At 37.9% G+C, this 17967-nt stretch overlaps 1 protein-coding gene across 1 annotated transcript in view; it reads left to right on the top strand.

The window, feature by feature from the left end:
- pdzd8 (PDZ domain containing 8) overlaps window positions 1–17608 on the top strand; it is a 33274-nt gene extending 15666 nt beyond the window's left edge. The window contains exons 4-5 of the mRNA XM_056767905.1: window positions 12193–12355; window positions 12643–17608. Coding sequence (XP_056623883.1) covers window positions 12193–12355; window positions 12643–14903 — 2424 coding nt within the window. The 3' untranslated portion in view covers window positions 14904–17608. The remainder of the gene's footprint in view (window positions 1–12192; window positions 12356–12642) is intronic.
- Window positions 17609–17967: the final 359 nt, after the last annotated feature.

The following is a 17967-nucleotide window of genomic DNA, read 5'->3' as shown; positions in this document are numbered from 1 at the left end:
CATTTCCAGCCCTCTTCAATGTATGTGGTTAGCTAGAGATGCTTGTCTCAAACACTAATCTGGGGTCAGGCTGGGATAGAGGCCTGAGAAACGGGTATCTTCTCATGAGGAGACAAGACTGTAATCTTAAACACTCATACGCATTTTTTTAATAAATAAAATACATGTTTGGAGCAAATATACAAATATACAATTTTTAAATTGGGCTCCATTTAATTTATCAGCTACAAATTATATATATTTTTTATTTCATCTGTAGATTCATATTTAAAAAATATATGAATAATATATTTTAAAAAAATCCTGTACTAACAAATTTAACTTTGAAAGTAAGGATGCACCGTTATGTAAATTTTGGCAGATAACAATAACCGATAATTCCTTAAAATTGGAAGCTGATATATTGACCGATATACCGTATCTAAATATTATTATAAAATTTTCTGAGAATAAAACAAAAGCCTAAAATTCTAGCTAGTTCGCTTTTTTCGCAAAAAATCGTGAACCAAGTCTTCTTTCACTAGTTAAAGATTCTTTAAACTTTTATGGTATAACTTTTATTCTTATTATTAGTTATCTTCCATAGCAACCCAGAAAAGTGTCCTCAATAGCAATAAGTCTAACAGCTCTCAAGACAGAAAGCATTCAGTCAGCAATCTGCTTTGAACAATATGCTTTTGTTTCTATTATTTACACTTTCATAATTCTATAAACTGTTCCTACATCAACAATATTTAGCATTTAGCAGTAAGTGTATGATCACGACAGAAAGACAGTTCTGTACTGTATTTTACCCGTGTGCAGCGTGCAGCTGAAGAAGTTTAGCCAGAGGAAACGATTTATGAATTATATCGCTATACCGGTAACATTAAAATACCAATAATTTATTGTTCATCCCTATTTTAAATAATAAGTTCATTAGTTAATAAGTGCGGGAAGCCTAGTGATGCATATACACATCATTGAATGATAATAATTTATAATTGCCTTATAAATTGAATGAATAACATTATTCAGTGGTATTGTACAGTAGGTTCTTTTTAAAGTGCAGTAAATTGATGTGTGTTTTAGTTGATTTGACCATATGCTCCGATGTAAAAGTTTACATTCCTTTTATTAACAGCTCGATCTGGTCATCCATTGTGGACATTGTGTGTGTGTGTGTGTGTGTGTGTGTGTGTGTGAGTGATAGTGCTTATAAGGGCAAAGACTTTTGGTCTACTATTTAATTTACTCATTATCATTTATTTCTTTGTGCTGTTGTTATTTCAGGTGCACTTATAGATAACTGTGGGAATAACGTCTTTTACATGCAGTCTGTGTGAGGCCCTTACAATGAAAACACCACTACAGTGCACTGCAGGGGGCATATGTGCTGTGTTTGCATGGACATTTGTGAGTGTGTGTTATGAGAATCAAGCTTTGCAACTGGGCTCCTTCCGACACTGTTGTTTATAAGGTCGTGGCATTGTTTAATACATGTTGCCTCTCATCATTTGAGTAAAATCAGTTACTTTCATCTGTTTTGTTTTCTTTTCTCTTTAGGATATTAATTAATATGCGCTCTATCTTTACTGTCAGTTGAGTGTCTGTTTGTCCTGTCTGTTTTACTTTGGTAGTCCTTTTGTATCGTCACTGTCCTTCTGAACCTTGGATGTCCAAATAAAATAAAATAAAACCTTTTTGGAAATGGAAAAAAACACTGTACTTAAATGATTAAATACTCTGTTTTCAAAGCTAACAAGCACTTTTTAGTACCTTTTATTGGGTCGATATTTCCAAATCCCAATGACAAACATAAATGGTGACAAATAATAATGATTCATCAAACATAAGCACGAAATATTTTTTCAGAAGGACAGCAGCTATATCATTTAGCTATATATTGTTTATATCATCTCAGATATATGCTGGTCAACACACTCTTTTATTTTGCTCTGTTTGTTGTGTGTGGCTTGCACATCTCCTGTATATGTGCGTGTCTATTTTCCCAGTGAGATTTAATTTAAACCAGAGACAAATATCCCTCTGTATACCTGCTTTCTCAGGATATCAGTACAGGCCATATTCATCTGAGCTTATTCAGATAAAGACATCTCTCATAATGACTCTTGTCGTATCACTGTCTCAATCGAGTCGCCAGCATTTATATTGGCGTTATTGCGATTTTTAAGGTGTGGCATTCTGAGTTTATTAGTTTGAGCGAACGTTTGTGTGTTTCAAGCTGGCTCTTTAAATTTAGAATGGTTTCCCAGGTTGTTTGGCCGGTATGTATTTCCAATTGATTTTGCAGCGTGTGTTGATGACAATGATCCGACTGATTTAACAGGCGTCCCTGTGCATGATGGAACGTGTGATGGCCTTATTATCTGTACATTACAACTTTCATGACCTAATGCTCGTTTAACGTCACAAACACAAATTTCTATTATAAGGCCCCATCACCAAATAAATCTTGTATCTCCTGCTAGCTCCACGCACAGCAACAAAAAAGAAGGAAAAGAAGGATCAGGATTGGTTGGTACAGTGTGACGCATGTACATGCAAACAGAGCTTCAACAGATTTTGAAAGATGAGGCACGTCACCACAAATGACAGGAATGTCATAACCTAATGAAATTACCAGTATAATTTTTTGTATGCTGGTCAGTTTAATGGATTTGTAATCGAAACATGTACAAGCATAACACATTTCACGGACACAAAGAACCTGTTGATCTTTAAGGGTTGATTTACTTATTAAAAATAATTTTTCATGAATGACAGACGGATGAAACGATGTTGGTCTTTTGTCGATTTCTCAAATTCTGCTCAAGGTCTATTTTTGTGTTCCACAGGAAACAAAGATGGTCAGGACGGACTTTTAATTTTTTGGAGAACCATCATTTTAACAACAGCATAATTTCAGGATTAGTTATAAATTGTCATAGACCATTCAAAATCTATTTGCAAGACAGCATAGAGAAAAAATCTCAGGTTTCACATTCTTTTATTTAACCAGTTGTTTAGTTAAATTTTTAGGCGAATGATTCTTGATCCCCAGCTAAGTGTATGTGGTCAGGACTGAGTGACTTAAACTTTGTTGTGATGGATCTATTGCCCGCAGTTATTTTTAGTCGATGGCTGCTTGTACTGACAGGCCAGCTGCTTTTTCTCGATGCCGTTACGATTTGATGCAGGCTGAAGTATATTGCAGCTAAATCTCATTTTTAGGCAGTTTATTGTTGCTCTCTGCTCGCCCGGACACTAAATGGATTGAAGAAAACGAGATACGTCAATAGACAGAGATCAGGAGCAGCGCTAACATTGTAGCCTCAAATAAAATACTATAGAAATGTACATATACGGACTGATACAGTATTTTATGTGGTAAGCACAAGACATTTATGATAAGTCCTGTCAGGTGTCTGTTTATGGATTCTACTAATTGGCATTCATACAAAATAGTATTGATGAACAGGGGACTATGTTGTCTTTATATACTGTAGCCTACAGTGTATGATTTTGCTTGACGTTTGATGTAGTTTTATAATACAAAATCTGCCACAATGTATCCTATCCTAAAGCTATAATAATGAAGCACGTGGCATTTTCATATAGCTTTTTGACTGGTCTCAGCTTTTTCCACTGAACATTTCATGTTGGACACAGAATGACTATTAATTGCTTGAAGTCATCGGAACAGGCATTTCAATAGTGTGCACTTCATTCCGAGTCGATCGCTCTTGAAGTAAAATGTCACCTGTTGAATACTGTGGAGAGTTATAAAGCCATGAATCTTCTGACAACGTCAGACAGCTGCCGATTGCCTGGAATGGGAACATTTCAAACTCCACTTTTAAGTACGCAAAAGGAATAAAAATGACAAATAAAATGCCAGTGTGATAAGAGAGTGTGTTGGATGGCCTTTGAGTGCAGATAGGACAGACTCTTCATTTTCCTCTCCATCTTTCGTGCAGTCTGTTCTGCCTTACCTCTCTTGCGCGCGGGGGTTAAACTGGGGGCGGATACGCGCAGATGAGCGGACAGATCTCGAGCGCTTGAATAACAATGAAGGCGCTAAAAATGGAGCCGGCTCGGACGCATGTTAAAGAACGCTCATGCCCCTATGAACGATTGCAAATGAGGGGATGAGAAGGGTCTGATCTTTTTGAATGTCCCAGTCGCCATAACAACCCTCCCTTTTGTGCGGTGCTCTCTGAAAAGCACCTTCCTATTACAAAACGTAGCGGCGACATGAAATTTCAACCGGTCCGTGATGAGACGCGACTGCATTCATCTCAGCTTTGAACAAGTGCAAATGAGAGTGTTTCCTAGAATACATTCGTCTGTGAACAGAAAATGAAAAACAATTAGTGATACTTGCTGCAATGATGGAGGATTTCTTCCTTATAAACAACAGCTTAGGTTTTTTTTTAACATAAGTGTGGGGTTGTGTTTTAAACGGTGTGTGGTAGTGCTTTAAGTTTTCGTGACAATTAGTTTTTGCTCAAAATTGTATCGGACTCAAAACTTTGAGACTGTACATAAAGTAGCTTTTGGAAAACATCACACCATGTCATCTGATGTTGTGTAACTATAATTTGAAGGAGTGTTTGGTTCATTTGGATGGAATAGAGGATGGATGAAATGAAAAAGACGATTGAGTGATTGAATTAGGTGAGAATTAGAAAAGGGCAGTGTTGACAATATTTCACCACGCCATCAGTTATTATGCCGCACGTGAGTCAAACCAGACAATTTAATACAACACGCAATAATCCACAGCAACGCACCCTGCTTAATTTCTCATTTCCTTCCTCCGTTGGTTGTCACAGGTTTTGAGGTATTGTTGGAAATTGACAGGAGTTTTCATCAAACTGAATTTCTCAGTAGAGGTTTGTTTAATATTTAACACCATTAGTGATGGAAGAAATTAGCGTGAATGTTTTTTGGAGGATGTGTAAATCTGGTTTTGTTGTTTGAGGATAATAAATCGTTGAGGCCCCTTTACACATGTTAGTTGTAAACATATGTCTTTTTTATTGCTATTAAAATTATACAATGAAGCAACATAAAATGATTAGGAAAAGAATCAAATGTAACATATCAATAATTCGATTTCCTTGCATTCATTTCACAAGCCCAAAACATGCCTTTTTGCACATTGTCAAATCACGCTATAATAACATAAATCATCTGGTTATGCTCTAATATTTATTTTTAAGTCCATGCCAGCTTGTGTGCATATGTCATTTAAGCTTAACAGGCATATAATAAAAAATGATTTTACAAAAAATGAAATAATAACTTTTCAAACAGTTCTAGAAATCTTCAAACGTTACTCGTGGTATAATGTATTTACACCAGATGCTCCCAAAATCTTCCATCCATATGTTTTAACTAATCAATCTAAGCCTCTCCCATTCAAATCTCCTTCACCTTTCTTCCCACCTCCCTTTGAAATAGAGCAGACAATTAATCGCTAAAGCTATCATATGGGCTGTGTGTCTGTGCGTGTGTGTGTGTGCGCATGCCTGCCTTGCGGGGACTGCTACCCTATACCCTAACACTAATCTCTCTGACATGTGCCAGATGATTGGATTACTGACCATTGCTCTGACAGCTCTCACTAGTACATCTGGTTACTGAACTCAGGCATTGTGCTCTAGATCAGCTCTATCCAAGAAAATAGAATGTATAATACTTCGGTTTTCATTAACTATGGAAAGCATTCCAGACATGTATTATATATGAATAGCTTATGATGCCATGATCCTGTTTCTATAGTATATAAATAAAAGCCCCACCCTGACTTTTTCTGACAGTCGAATTCATGCATCTATATGGATCATGACGTTGCTCAAGGCTGCTGCCTCGGTCCTTACTGTTTGCTCTGAGTCAGCCATTGAAACGCATCAAACCGAATTACATATCCAGTGTGCTGTTAGATCATTGTTTGACGATGGATCTCTTTACCGAACGGCTTCTTCACTCAACATAAAGCGCACAATAAACCTGCTGCTCCGTCATTGTTGAACCTGTTTTTCATCACACGGTCTTCCGTGGCAAGTGTGTTTGCATTGGCACGGCCTCTGGACTGCTGTATGTTTGATCTGGAAGCCACAGGTGTGATCTGGATAATCGCTGATTCCGTCGGGGTTTTGCTTTGCCTTTAAGGAGTAGTTCACTTGCAAAATGCATTTTCATGATAATTTACTCACCCCAATGTCATCCAAGATGTTTATGTATTTGTTTCTTTAGTCGAAAAGAAATTAAGGTTTTTGATGAAAACATTGCAGGATTTTTCTCCATATAGTAGACTGCAATGGACACCAAATGGTTGAAGGTCAAAATTACAGTTTCAGTGCAGATTCAAAGGGTTTTAAACGATACCAGATGATGAATAAGGGTATCTTGCGCTTTCATGACTTCACTTAATATGTAATTATGTTGAACACTTGCAAGTTCAACTTGTAAACACTGAATCGGTACAATCGGCGTGACCTTTTAAACGTAATTATGTATTTTGTGAAGTCATAAACGCGCATCGCAGGACACAGCAAGGTGAGCATTTCTCTTTATTAAGCATATACTTTTTTATGACCTGATCGTTTCGCTAGATAAGACCTTTATTCTTTGTCTGGTATTGTTTAAAGCCCTTTGAAGCTGCACTGAAGCTGTAATTTTGACCTTCAAATGTGGAGTCCATTGCAGTCCACTATATGGAGAAAAATCCTTGAATGTTTTCATCAAAAACCTAAATTCCTTTTCGACTAAAGAAAAAAAACATAAACATTTTGGATGACATAAGGGTGAGTAAATTATCATAAAACTGTATTTTGAAAGTGAACTACTCCTCTAAGGACAGTTTGTTGATGGTGTGTTGAGCATCATCATTTGTGTCACATCGCAGCCTCTTTTTTAAACCTGAATGTCACAAAGTCAGTTACAGTTCATGAAATCTTGTGTTAGAAATCTTGTGTTGAAAAGAGTTACAAAGTCATGTAGAAAACGAGTAAGAAAGCCAAGAGAAATTAAAATGTAGCTTCGAATTGTAAAACATAACAAATATTGAAGTCCCTGAGCTTTCACGTAAAATTTTGTAGTTAAGATACATTATTTTATTTTAACGTTTTTTTATGTACCTTCAATAAACACACCAATGTGTGGTTTAAAATTGAGATGTACCTAGGTGATGAGAGTTTCCCTTGGATGAGAGAAGATTTACATAAGTCAGCTTCTGCGAAAGGTTATGGGAAGAAGAGATGGAGGAAGGGGAAACATGAGTGAATAGAAAGAATACAAAGAATGATAAAAGTAGAGAGAGAGAGATGAAGAGTGGGCGGTTTGCCTGAGCGCAGTCACTCCTCCAGCAACAGGTGTACACACAAGGCAACTGTCCATTCTGCACGATACCTTCAATAGGCATCTGTCAACGATCCCACAGGCGCACATAACCACATCTGCCAGCACACGCACACACTCTATCTATTCCACCTACGAACCTCTATGCATTTATTGACAACCGCAAGTAAGACCTCACCTCCTGCAAAAGTCTTCATTTAACTTTTTCACAGAAATACAATTAGTTTTGATGTGAGAATGTAGAATTGATGTTTTGTGACAAGTTTGTTTTATCTGAGCTGTTCTTCATTCGTCTGTCTGTCTCTTTGAGTGCCCAATACAGTTTGATGGGCTGTTTCCATCCATGATTGGCTGTTTCCATCCAGAAGGCAGCGTTAGGGTGACCAAGCATACTATTGTATTTTTTGTGCTGTGTGTGGAGAGAGGCCTCGGAAGAAAATGAAATGTAACTAAATCAAAGTAAATCAATTCCACTTCAGTTTTGCAATATGAAACTTCTGCCACATAAAAAAATGTGTCTGACAGCTCAAATTGTAAATCGTTATTAAAAGCGAAATGGTCCAAGTCGAAGATATGGCTGACTTTCCTTTGCAGGACTTAAATGAAGATGTTTTGGTTGTTGTTGGTAACCAGACAACATTGGCCTCAATTTACTTCATTTTTAACTTCCTTAAAGCCATAGTTCACCCAAAACTAAAAATTTAGTTCAGATAATGACTCCTCCTGTGATTTCAAACCTGTATAACATTTTCTTCTGCAGGACACAAACGATATTTTGAAGAATGTCGTAACCGAACAGTAGCGGTACCTAGGCCTGGTGCCGATAAACGATATCATATCGAATCGCGATAGGATTTATTTCGATAACGATGATAAGCTATTGCCATTTTAACAGAAAGCAGAAATAAGAATAACTTAGCAGTCGCGTCAAAGTACAAAGTGCATTTCATACTGCACTTGGCAAAGATAACTCTACATGAGGAGGAAAACATCACTGGAACCGGAAACGAAAGTGAAACTAACCTTGAGTTGTCATCACTCGGTTTATCAAGTCTCTTATTTTCCTTCGTAATCGCCGGTTGAACAAAACAAACTTGAGGCGGAATTGCAATCGAGTTACTTTTAATATCAAACACCAAGGTTTTTATATCCGACGTTAACATATCTGCTAACATGATTTGGTGCATATGAAACAAACCAGCGCTGCCCTGTACAGATTACAGATGTAATGAAGTGAGTTCGTTTGCACATAAAAAATTTGAACCTTGTATGAAAGATGCTTGCATTATTAAATAAATGTATTACAGTTTATGCAAGATGTCTTTTTGAAAGAATCCCAGTACTCGAGCAAGACATTATGGCAGCGTTATATATGTGCACAGGTGCTGAGCCAATAGCGTTCGAATGTACGCAGTAACGGAGCCCTTTCATTGGTTGAATGTATTGAATAAACACTCTTTTACTAAATGAGTCAATTGAGTCAAAATGAGACTGAATGAACTGGTACATGTTGTTTATGGCCTAATATCCTCTTTGTTGCAACAGTACATGTCTAATTAGGTGATATCAATAACTTTTGTTAGACTGTTTTGTTAATAAATAATAATATTGATTATTTACATAGATTATTATAGATTAAAAGAGCTTTTTTAAATGAATTATATATCGAAATAAATATCGTTATCGATTCAATATAGAAATAAACTAGCGAGTTTACTTTTTTGCCTTATCGCCCAGCCCTAGTGGTACCGTTTCACTACTTGCATTGGTTATGTGTCCATACAATGGAAGGGAATGGGTACTGTTGTTGTTCGTTATTATCATTCTTCAAACTATCTTCTTATGTGTTCTGCAGAATTAAGAAAATCTTAAAGGTTTGAAAGAGCGTAGGGAAATGATGACATAATTTACATTTCTAAGTGAACTAACCCTTTTAATAACAGATTTTTGAGTTAACACAAAAGTTACAGATTGGAGCTATAAAGTGGTCTGTATTCCACTGTATGATCTATTTAAAACTTTTTTTACAGGTTTTGCACAAAGTTTCATTACAAAACCTATTTGGTCTTATCAGAATAAAACTTCTAAGGTTTTTCTTGGGTTTTATTGACCAAATGCAATATACAGTAGTTTATTAAATCAGTGTTTTTAGGTTAGTTCTTTTGTGTCCTGTTGAATGGATATAATGGTATGCAAGCATCTGTTTTAGAACTGACATTTGTGTGTAATCAATGGAATGACCTGTAAATGTCCCACAGAGCTTCTGTGTTTGTTTGAGGTAAGAGCTGTTTCTCTGATTTCTCTGATTTCTCTGATTCTCTGTGTCAACCTTGGTGATGAGGTGAGACAGACAGCAAATTGACAAATGAACAGCATCCTCACGTACCAGTCACAGCGACAACAGTCCGTTTACCTGCACTCAACACACACAAACACAGTTAACACATACCGAGTGTGTGTGTTCTTCCTGCTGTGTCCTTCTGTGGTTGTGTAATTACCCCTTAGCCACCGCTCGGCTACAGAAATCGCCTGTAATTGCCGCTCAATGTCGCTGCTTGGTTCCTTTGTCAGAAAAATCTATCTTTCCCTCTTTCATTTATTCTCTCTTATCCTTGTATCATTCTGTTGTGGAGAGAATATTTTTTAGTTTTTGTCCAAATTCTTTTGTTGTTATTTCAAGGCCCATGGTTGAGTTTACTCCTACACTTCAGTGTTCAGATTTTGTTTATGCAGTTTTGAAGTGTCAATAATTTGGTGGCTTTTAGTGTTTGGTGGATATGTGTTTTCGATTCAGAGGCCATCTAACTTCGAGTGTACTCCTCAATGTTGACAAATTTGACTTTTAGTCGATAAATGCCTAAACACTTTAAAATTGTCTGCGCAAACTTTGTTTTAATAGAGCGGGTGTGCCAGTATAGAAAAGTAATCTGTCTTTTCCAGTCATTTTTTTTGCATCATATATTGTACCCACCAGTTTTGAGATACAATATGTGTCTGTTTCGGAAGGCTTTGATCTAAAACTAAAGTTTTTTTAATTACAGCAATTCTATCGCTAAGGTCAACATCAGATCCAAGACTCTGGATCACAAAGAAACAATGATCTGTTTTGTGTGGTTGTCTTATTTATTTTATTTAAACAAAAAAAATGGTTTGTTCTAGAATGGTGTACTCTTTTATAAAATACTCTTTTTAAATGTCATAATATTTCTCAAAAACATTGTTAAACAAAACAAGACTACGTTTCACAAAAGCCTGAAGCTTCTCTTCTTTTGTTTTTCTCTCACAAACTCTCTCTGACATATTTAAAGGGAGAAATCCCTGTGGAGAGTTGTTGTGCTTTGGGGGTGGTAATGTTCGAAAATAATAATCCCTGTAGAGAGTTAAACAAATCAGTCATTAGGATTTGTGTTTCTCTGTATTTTATTATGAACAAACTTGTCTTCAGTGTCTCAGTTTACTGACATGAATGCAGATACTATTGGCACAAATGTTAAGTGCCATTTGTCTCGATGCGGTGTGTAACATATTTATGTTACAGAAACCAGCTCGATCAGTTTTGGCCCTAAAGCTCTTTAAGTATTCGTTTTACAATTTTAAAAAGTGAATATTCTAATCAAACATTTTGAGGTATTAATGCAATAAGCCAATAGCCCACGGGTGAGGAAATGTACATAATGTAGTTTATGGCTTGGATTAAATGGCAACAGTGTTAAAACAAAGATACCAGTGATTAATTAATAATTAGATTGATTGTTACTAATAATCTAAATATACAATTGCTCTTTTAAGTTTATATTAGTTTGTGTCTGATAGTACCCTTTTTACAATTGCCAGGTTAGATATAAACTTGGCCATTGTATAGAAATGAACAGCAGTCTCAAGAATGACTTTAAACACAGCTTTTAGTTCTGAAATATATTAATTTATATTGTTACATTTTTCAGTTAAACATTTTGGAGAGTTGCTTTCTAAGAACTCTAGGGCTGCATCTGTACACAGTCGTTGGTCAAAACTGGGCAAGTCAGTTTTCCTCTTTGCTAGCGTGAGTAGATTGTCTGTTTCTTCATCCCATGTTTAACTCGATCAGTGCCCTTCTCAAGGGTTATAACAAATGACAGCAGCAAAATTACAGTCATCCATCTTGGCAGTGTGGATCTGCATCCTGTCTTACTTGCCCACCCCCAACACAAATGGAAAGCAAAACCAAGTGGAGACTTGGAGAATATCATGAAAAGATCAGCCCATATTTCTTTGCCAACAACTACTGTATAAACGATCAATGCAAAACACCTATTCTAGTGCCCAGATCGTGATTTTCATTTCTACTGTATCTATTCTCATGAGGGGCTTCATGGGAGTTGCAGGTGGATATTGTGATGCAGGCACCCAGAAATGGCAGCTGCTACGTCTTTGCAAGTTTGGAGTAAAATTAGCAGTAATTGCAGACCTCCCCTGCATTCATTTCAGAGAGAATTGTTCTATCACCACGAAAATTGGAGGATGTGATGGGTAGAGAGAGCTTTGTATAGAAAGTGAAGGCTGTCTTGTTCACTTCATAATGAATTGTCCGCCCAAATTACAAACTGCTATTGTTGGAAAGCTAAGCTTTTAAAAGTCTTTGACAGTTTTTCTGAACTAGTAAAATGTCCAGATGACGAAAGCACTTCCTAACTTTTGGGTCTTGTCAAATCCATCTTGATGTTTTTATAGCCTGAAGTCAGGTTTGCTGGAAAAACACCTGTGAAAAGAAAAGGCGTTACAATCTATAATACTAGGAGTATTGGATCAATCTGCGAGCAAAGATCATATTGTTTCCTTTTGTTTTTATTTATTTGTGTGTTGCAGACTGAGGTGATTAAAGGACCGTCTGGCAGTGTGGGAATGACATTCAGACATGTTCCGGCTACTGATGGTGACACAGTCCATGTGAGCATAGAGAGCGTCACCCCAAATTCTCCAGCTGCCCTGGCGGATTTACAGAAAGGAGATCGTCTCATTGCTATTGGAGGTCAGAGACACTAGGTTTCTTTCTACTGCTGCCTGTTACTCTTTATGTGCAACGTTGTAAATAGACTGTAAATGAATTAAGAATTTTAAAAAATATGAAAGTAAATTTAGATGCATTCAAAATTGTGTAAACATGTTTCATTGGTGTGTTTGGATTATCAACTGAGGCTCAGCTTGGTAACAAAAAAAGACACACAACACATGTGCAAAGTTACTTGTGGTCTCTTACTGTAAACTTTGATAGTAAAAAGTATTATAACACTGTCTATATTTATATGTTTTGGACAGGAGTCAAAGTGACGTCTTCTGTTCAAGTGCCGAAGCTGCTTAAACAAGCTGGAGAGAGAGTGATCGTTTTGTATGAAAGGCCAGTCCGGCACCAGGTGCCTACTGGGGGCTTAGGGCCACTGCAAGAAAGTCTAGGGGCCATGGAAGAGCCCAGCTATCTTCCTCAGCCCGGGGGCTATGAGGAGGACCCAGCCCCAATAACCACCATGGACATAACTGAAAACAGAGACATTGACTCTGAATTCGAAGAGTTGATTGTGGAGTCCAAACCCCCTGGAGCTTCATTCAATGTTGACACTAAAGAGGATTTCCTTCTTTCTGTAAACCAAAGCCCCAAAAAGACTGTGGCCAACCTGGCCAATCCCCTTGGTTCCATCTCGCCAATTCTCAACCGCAGACTGAACCTTCAATCTCCACTCAAGCCCCAGCCCAAAGAATCACCAAAGGCGCCAACTTACAAGATTGGTGAACCACTTGAACAGCCACAGAGACCAACAGTTCCCCCTCCTCCACCTCCTGCACGGCCTCCTGTTCCTCCTAGGCCCCATATAAAGGTCACATCAGCCTCGTCGGAAATCCAAAACCTAGTGGAAGGTAGTGACCCTGTGGTTGAAAAAAGTCCAGAGAAAACGCAGCCCAATGCTAGCAATTGGGACAGACCAACAGAAAAAACTCCTGTTAAGTTACCAGAGCTGAAGCCTGTTAGTAAACACCCAGAGCCAACCGAGGAGATCCCAAATACTCCTGCCACAAACAAGCAAGACTTAGCCAAAGACAAGATATCAGAGAGCTCATCAAACACTAGGGACAGCGTAGATGAACAGGGTCTTTGGGAATCACCTGAGACCATGTACCGCAACAGATGTGCTCGTTGGAACAAAGCCTCAACTGTTTTTGAGGCTGAAAACAACCATAAATTCCTTAATGTAGCACTTTGGTGCAAGGACCCCTTCAAGCTTGGTAGTCTCTTGTGTTTGGGGCACATCAGCTTACGCTTGGAACACATAGCACTGGAATGCTTATCTACATCTTCTGCAGAACACCAGAGTACCTTCCGTATATGTGCCCCTGAACCTAGGGCCAGCGTCAGCCGTACGGCTTTGCGGAGCTTGAGCACTCACAAAGGTTTTAATGAGAAACTGTGCTATGGAGACGTTACGCTCAACTTCATCTACCTAGGGGACGGAGAGCCGGATTTGACCAGTGGACCAACGGAACATGAGCGAGAGGGGAGTCTTCAGGAAGAGGAGGTTAAAGAGAGGGAAAGGGAACGGGAGCAGGTGCTCATGGTTACCCGCGACGAGACAAGCTACAGCAGCATACAGTTCGGAGACATGCGGCACAATTTTCAAGACACTCAGTTCCAGAATCCCACTTGGTGCGAGTATTGCAAGAAGAAGGTGTGGACCAAGGCTGCCTCGCAGTGCATGACTTGCTCTTACGTCTGTCATAAAAAATGTCAAGAGAAGTGCCTAACTGAGCACCCTACCTGCGTAGCGGCCTCAAACCGCCGTGGAGCAGATCCTGAGGCAAAATCTACAATCAACCGGGCTACCACAGGCCTAACGCGTCACATTATCAACACTAGCTCCCGGCTCCTCAATCTGAGGCAGGTGCCTAAAGCAAGGCTTGCAGAACAAGTGGCAGAAATGGGACCAGTGGTGGCGGAGCCTTCTCCAAAGCATACGCCTAACACATCCGACAACGAGAGCAGTGACACAGAGACATACACTGGGGCGAGTCCTTCCAAACAGCCACCAGGTAGCAGTGGCTCCAAATTAGTGCGCAAGGAAGGCGGGCTGGACGACAGCGTGTTCATAGCTGTAAAAGAGATTGGTCGGGATCTTTACCGTGGCCTCCCCACAGATGAACGCTCGCAGAAACTGGAGCTTATGTTGGACAAGTTGCAGCAGGAGATTGACCAGGAGTTGGAGCATAATAACTCAATGATGGTGGAGGAACGAGATACGATTGACAGCCGACGCAAGGCCCTTATCTCTGCTGCTCTGGCCAAGTCTGGAGAACGCCTCCAAGCTTTGACTCTGCTCATGATTCACTATCGTGCTGGCATTGAAGACCTAGAATCTGTAGAAAGCACCTCGCCTTCAGAGCAGCACGGTTTTCCAAAAGCGAAAGCTGAAGGTCTAGAGGAGGCTCTGATGGGCGCGGAAGTGAACGACAGTGACATTTGCAGTCCGGTTGATGTTCAGATGCCGGATGAGATTTCAGAAGAGCAGATCTGTGCAGAGGCGTTACATTAAAGATGAGGGTGGCAGGGGCTTGAGACTCAAAAACAACAGATTTTTCTGTATGACATAGATTAGGATGACCTGTGAACATCACACAGGTGAATGTGAGGTTTGCATAAGTATTCATGGAAATTTACCAGAATATAACTGAACCAAATTGTGTGGCATTATGTGCGTGTCAGTTTACTTTTTACTATTTAATTTTTTTAAATAAATATTATTTTTCTCATCTTTTGTTTATTATCTGTTGTAGAGGACTTATCAATTAAGACTTTCAACAGTATTACAAGAAATAGATGGATTTGATGAACAAACAGTTTTACCTGCCATACCTAAAAGGTGCATTTCATTTTTAATCATAAAACTGCTTCAAATAAGGAGTTTGAAGCAACATGTGCTTAAATTATAAAGTATAAATCTCTTTTCATTTAACCCTTGTACATCACTACAGACTGGATCATATAAACTTCCACTGTTGTTTAGATTCATAGTTGGAAATACACAGTTTTATTTTGTTTTGAGCTTCAAGCCCCTATGCCTAAAACTCCAGCACATAAATTAGGATTAAGTCCTGAACAGTAGTCCAGATAACATGATGTCCAGAAAGTGGAACATGCCATTTTATTTCCCGATTGCCCCAATATTGATTCTTAACTTCTAGTGATAAGCACCCATTATGTTTCGTTTGCAGGAGAGTCAATTCTGTCATTTAATTTGATTATTTTGTTTTAAATGTTTAAATATTTAATTCAGAGGGAATCCTGATAGGACAGTCAATCTTGGTGTTATAGTAAAATACTATTAGGGACCATTCTTTGTGTTATTAATTTAGATTTGTCACACCAAGCCATCGTGACATAACTTTTTTTTCTTTCTCGGGGGGGGGGGGGGATATTTAAATAGCATACATGGGATCGGTTTCATCATATTCTCCATCTCATATTGTGATTTCACAATTGACTTTGTTCTGAGACTCTGTGATTAACATAAATGGGGCCGTTTTTTCCTCAAACCAGTTACTTTGGGTTTGTATACTCATCATCTGATGCATGTTTTTTATTCTCCATCAGTTGATTTGTGTGAATGTGTCAGCAAGTTTTTACTTACTTTAATTGTCAATTTTGTAGTTGTGGTTTGGTAACATTTATGGATGCAAAGATATTTTCAGTATCACATATTTGTTTTTGGGGATATTTCCCCACTTTTGCAAGTTAATTTCACAAATGTACTTATGAATGTATCTCTCAAGCGATTCACTTTCCTATCATTATTCCGTTCACTTCTCAAAACACATCATTTCTCACAGTCTAAAACTGCATTAAAACTCTTTAGTCAATACATACAGTATTCCTTAATTCCCGAAGCTAACGCAAAACTTCCCTAACCCATGTCTGTTGTGGCCTCTGTCTATGTATAGCTGGGCAATTTTCATTTATTTCTGCATTTAAGGAACCACAGACAAAAATAGGTTTGTTTCAAAGATTAAAAAAAGGGATCTTAAAGGGCTAGTTCACCCAAAGATGAACATTCTGTCATCATTTACTCACCCCCAGGTTGTTTCAAACCTTTATAAATGTCTTTGCTTAAAGAAAGGTATTTGGGAGAATGTTAGCAATTTTCAGTTCTAGGACATCATCAACTACCATAGTAGAAAAAATATTGTATATTTATTTGTTCTGGTGAACACACAATGAGATGTTTTAAAGAATTAAGGAAAACAAACACCTCTGTTGCACCTTTGACTACCATTACATTTTCCCTACTATGGTAGTCAACAACATCCCAAAAGTGAAAATTGCTAACATTCTTCCAAATATCTTTCTCAGTGTTCATCACAACATAAAGATACAGGGTGAATAAATGATAACACAATTTTCATATTTGGGTGAACTATCTCTTCAAATGATCTTCCAACTTCATTTGATTGGTCAAAACAAAAGGAGCTTTCTTGCCGTTATCGTTCACATGTTTCCAATGTACATACAATATGTCAAGGCATTACTGGATCTGTGTTCATGAATTAAAGCTTTTTGGTCAAGACAGATGACAGTCACGCTCCTAAAACATTTATTCAGCTGGTGTAGAAGCAAACTCACATTCTTGCTTGTGCAGTGTTTACTATATGATGTTCTTGTTACCACTGCAACCAGAGGGGAAACAATGTCTTTTTCCTGATGAATCACTTAAGGGAATGACATTTAAATGTTAAACTCACCAAATTACAACATTTGTTTTGGCTGTTTTTATTCTATTACAGCTTGGTGGCTGCAGTTGATATTCTGTGCTTCTCAAAACTCAATGCTCTTGAAATATTTCTCCAGTTATCTCACAGTGGAAAAAGTATAAAACAATTGATATAAAAAATCACATCCGCCTTGGCAAACTGTGGTTAAGCTTTTCTGGGAAAGATGTCCTTAATGGAAGCTGTATCATGGTTTAAAGCGCTATTGTAAATAGCCTAGCAGTGTGTCACTTTAACCCTGCTCTTTCTCCCTGGACTATTATATAGTGCTCAACATGTGGGTTCAACTTTTTGTTGTTGTTGTTGTTGTTTTTGCTTCATGTAAATATGATTTTGTTCGTTTGTGGGTTTTAATTATGGTTAAGGGCATCTACTGAAAAAGTGCACAGCTTTTAAACTTGCTGCAAGATCTTTACGCACTGACATATCATATTTGCTTATGCACTTGAGATAAATAAATTATTAGAAATTTAAAGTTGTAATTCTTGTGTCTTTCTAACAAAAACTCAATTAGGGTTTGGTTATAACAAATATGCACCTTACATTTAATTCCTCTACCGGTGGATTATCATAAACTTGCTAAATGGTCATATTGCAATGAAATAAAACAATTGGGAACAGGTGGCATTCTGTAAGTCAGCGGAGCCTTAAACAAGATTGCCACTCCAAACAGTCAATACCGGTAAAGCAAAGTCATATGCACCTGTAAAAATCAATATCACATATTTAAGCTTGATTGGAGTGCCATGAATTGTGGTTAGCTGGCAATATCTGGATCGCATACACCTGAAAGGTTGGTTTGCTGCACAAGCGATCATAAAATTAATTTTGCTG

The sequence above is a fragment of the Triplophysa dalaica genome, chromosome 15 (genome assembly GCF_015846415.1).
Source record: "Triplophysa dalaica isolate WHDGS20190420 chromosome 15, ASM1584641v1, whole genome shotgun sequence".
In the NCBI taxonomy this organism is placed as follows: domain Eukaryota; kingdom Metazoa; phylum Chordata; class Actinopteri; order Cypriniformes; family Nemacheilidae; genus Triplophysa; species Triplophysa dalaica.
This window is presented reverse-complemented; position numbering and strand designations above follow the sequence as displayed.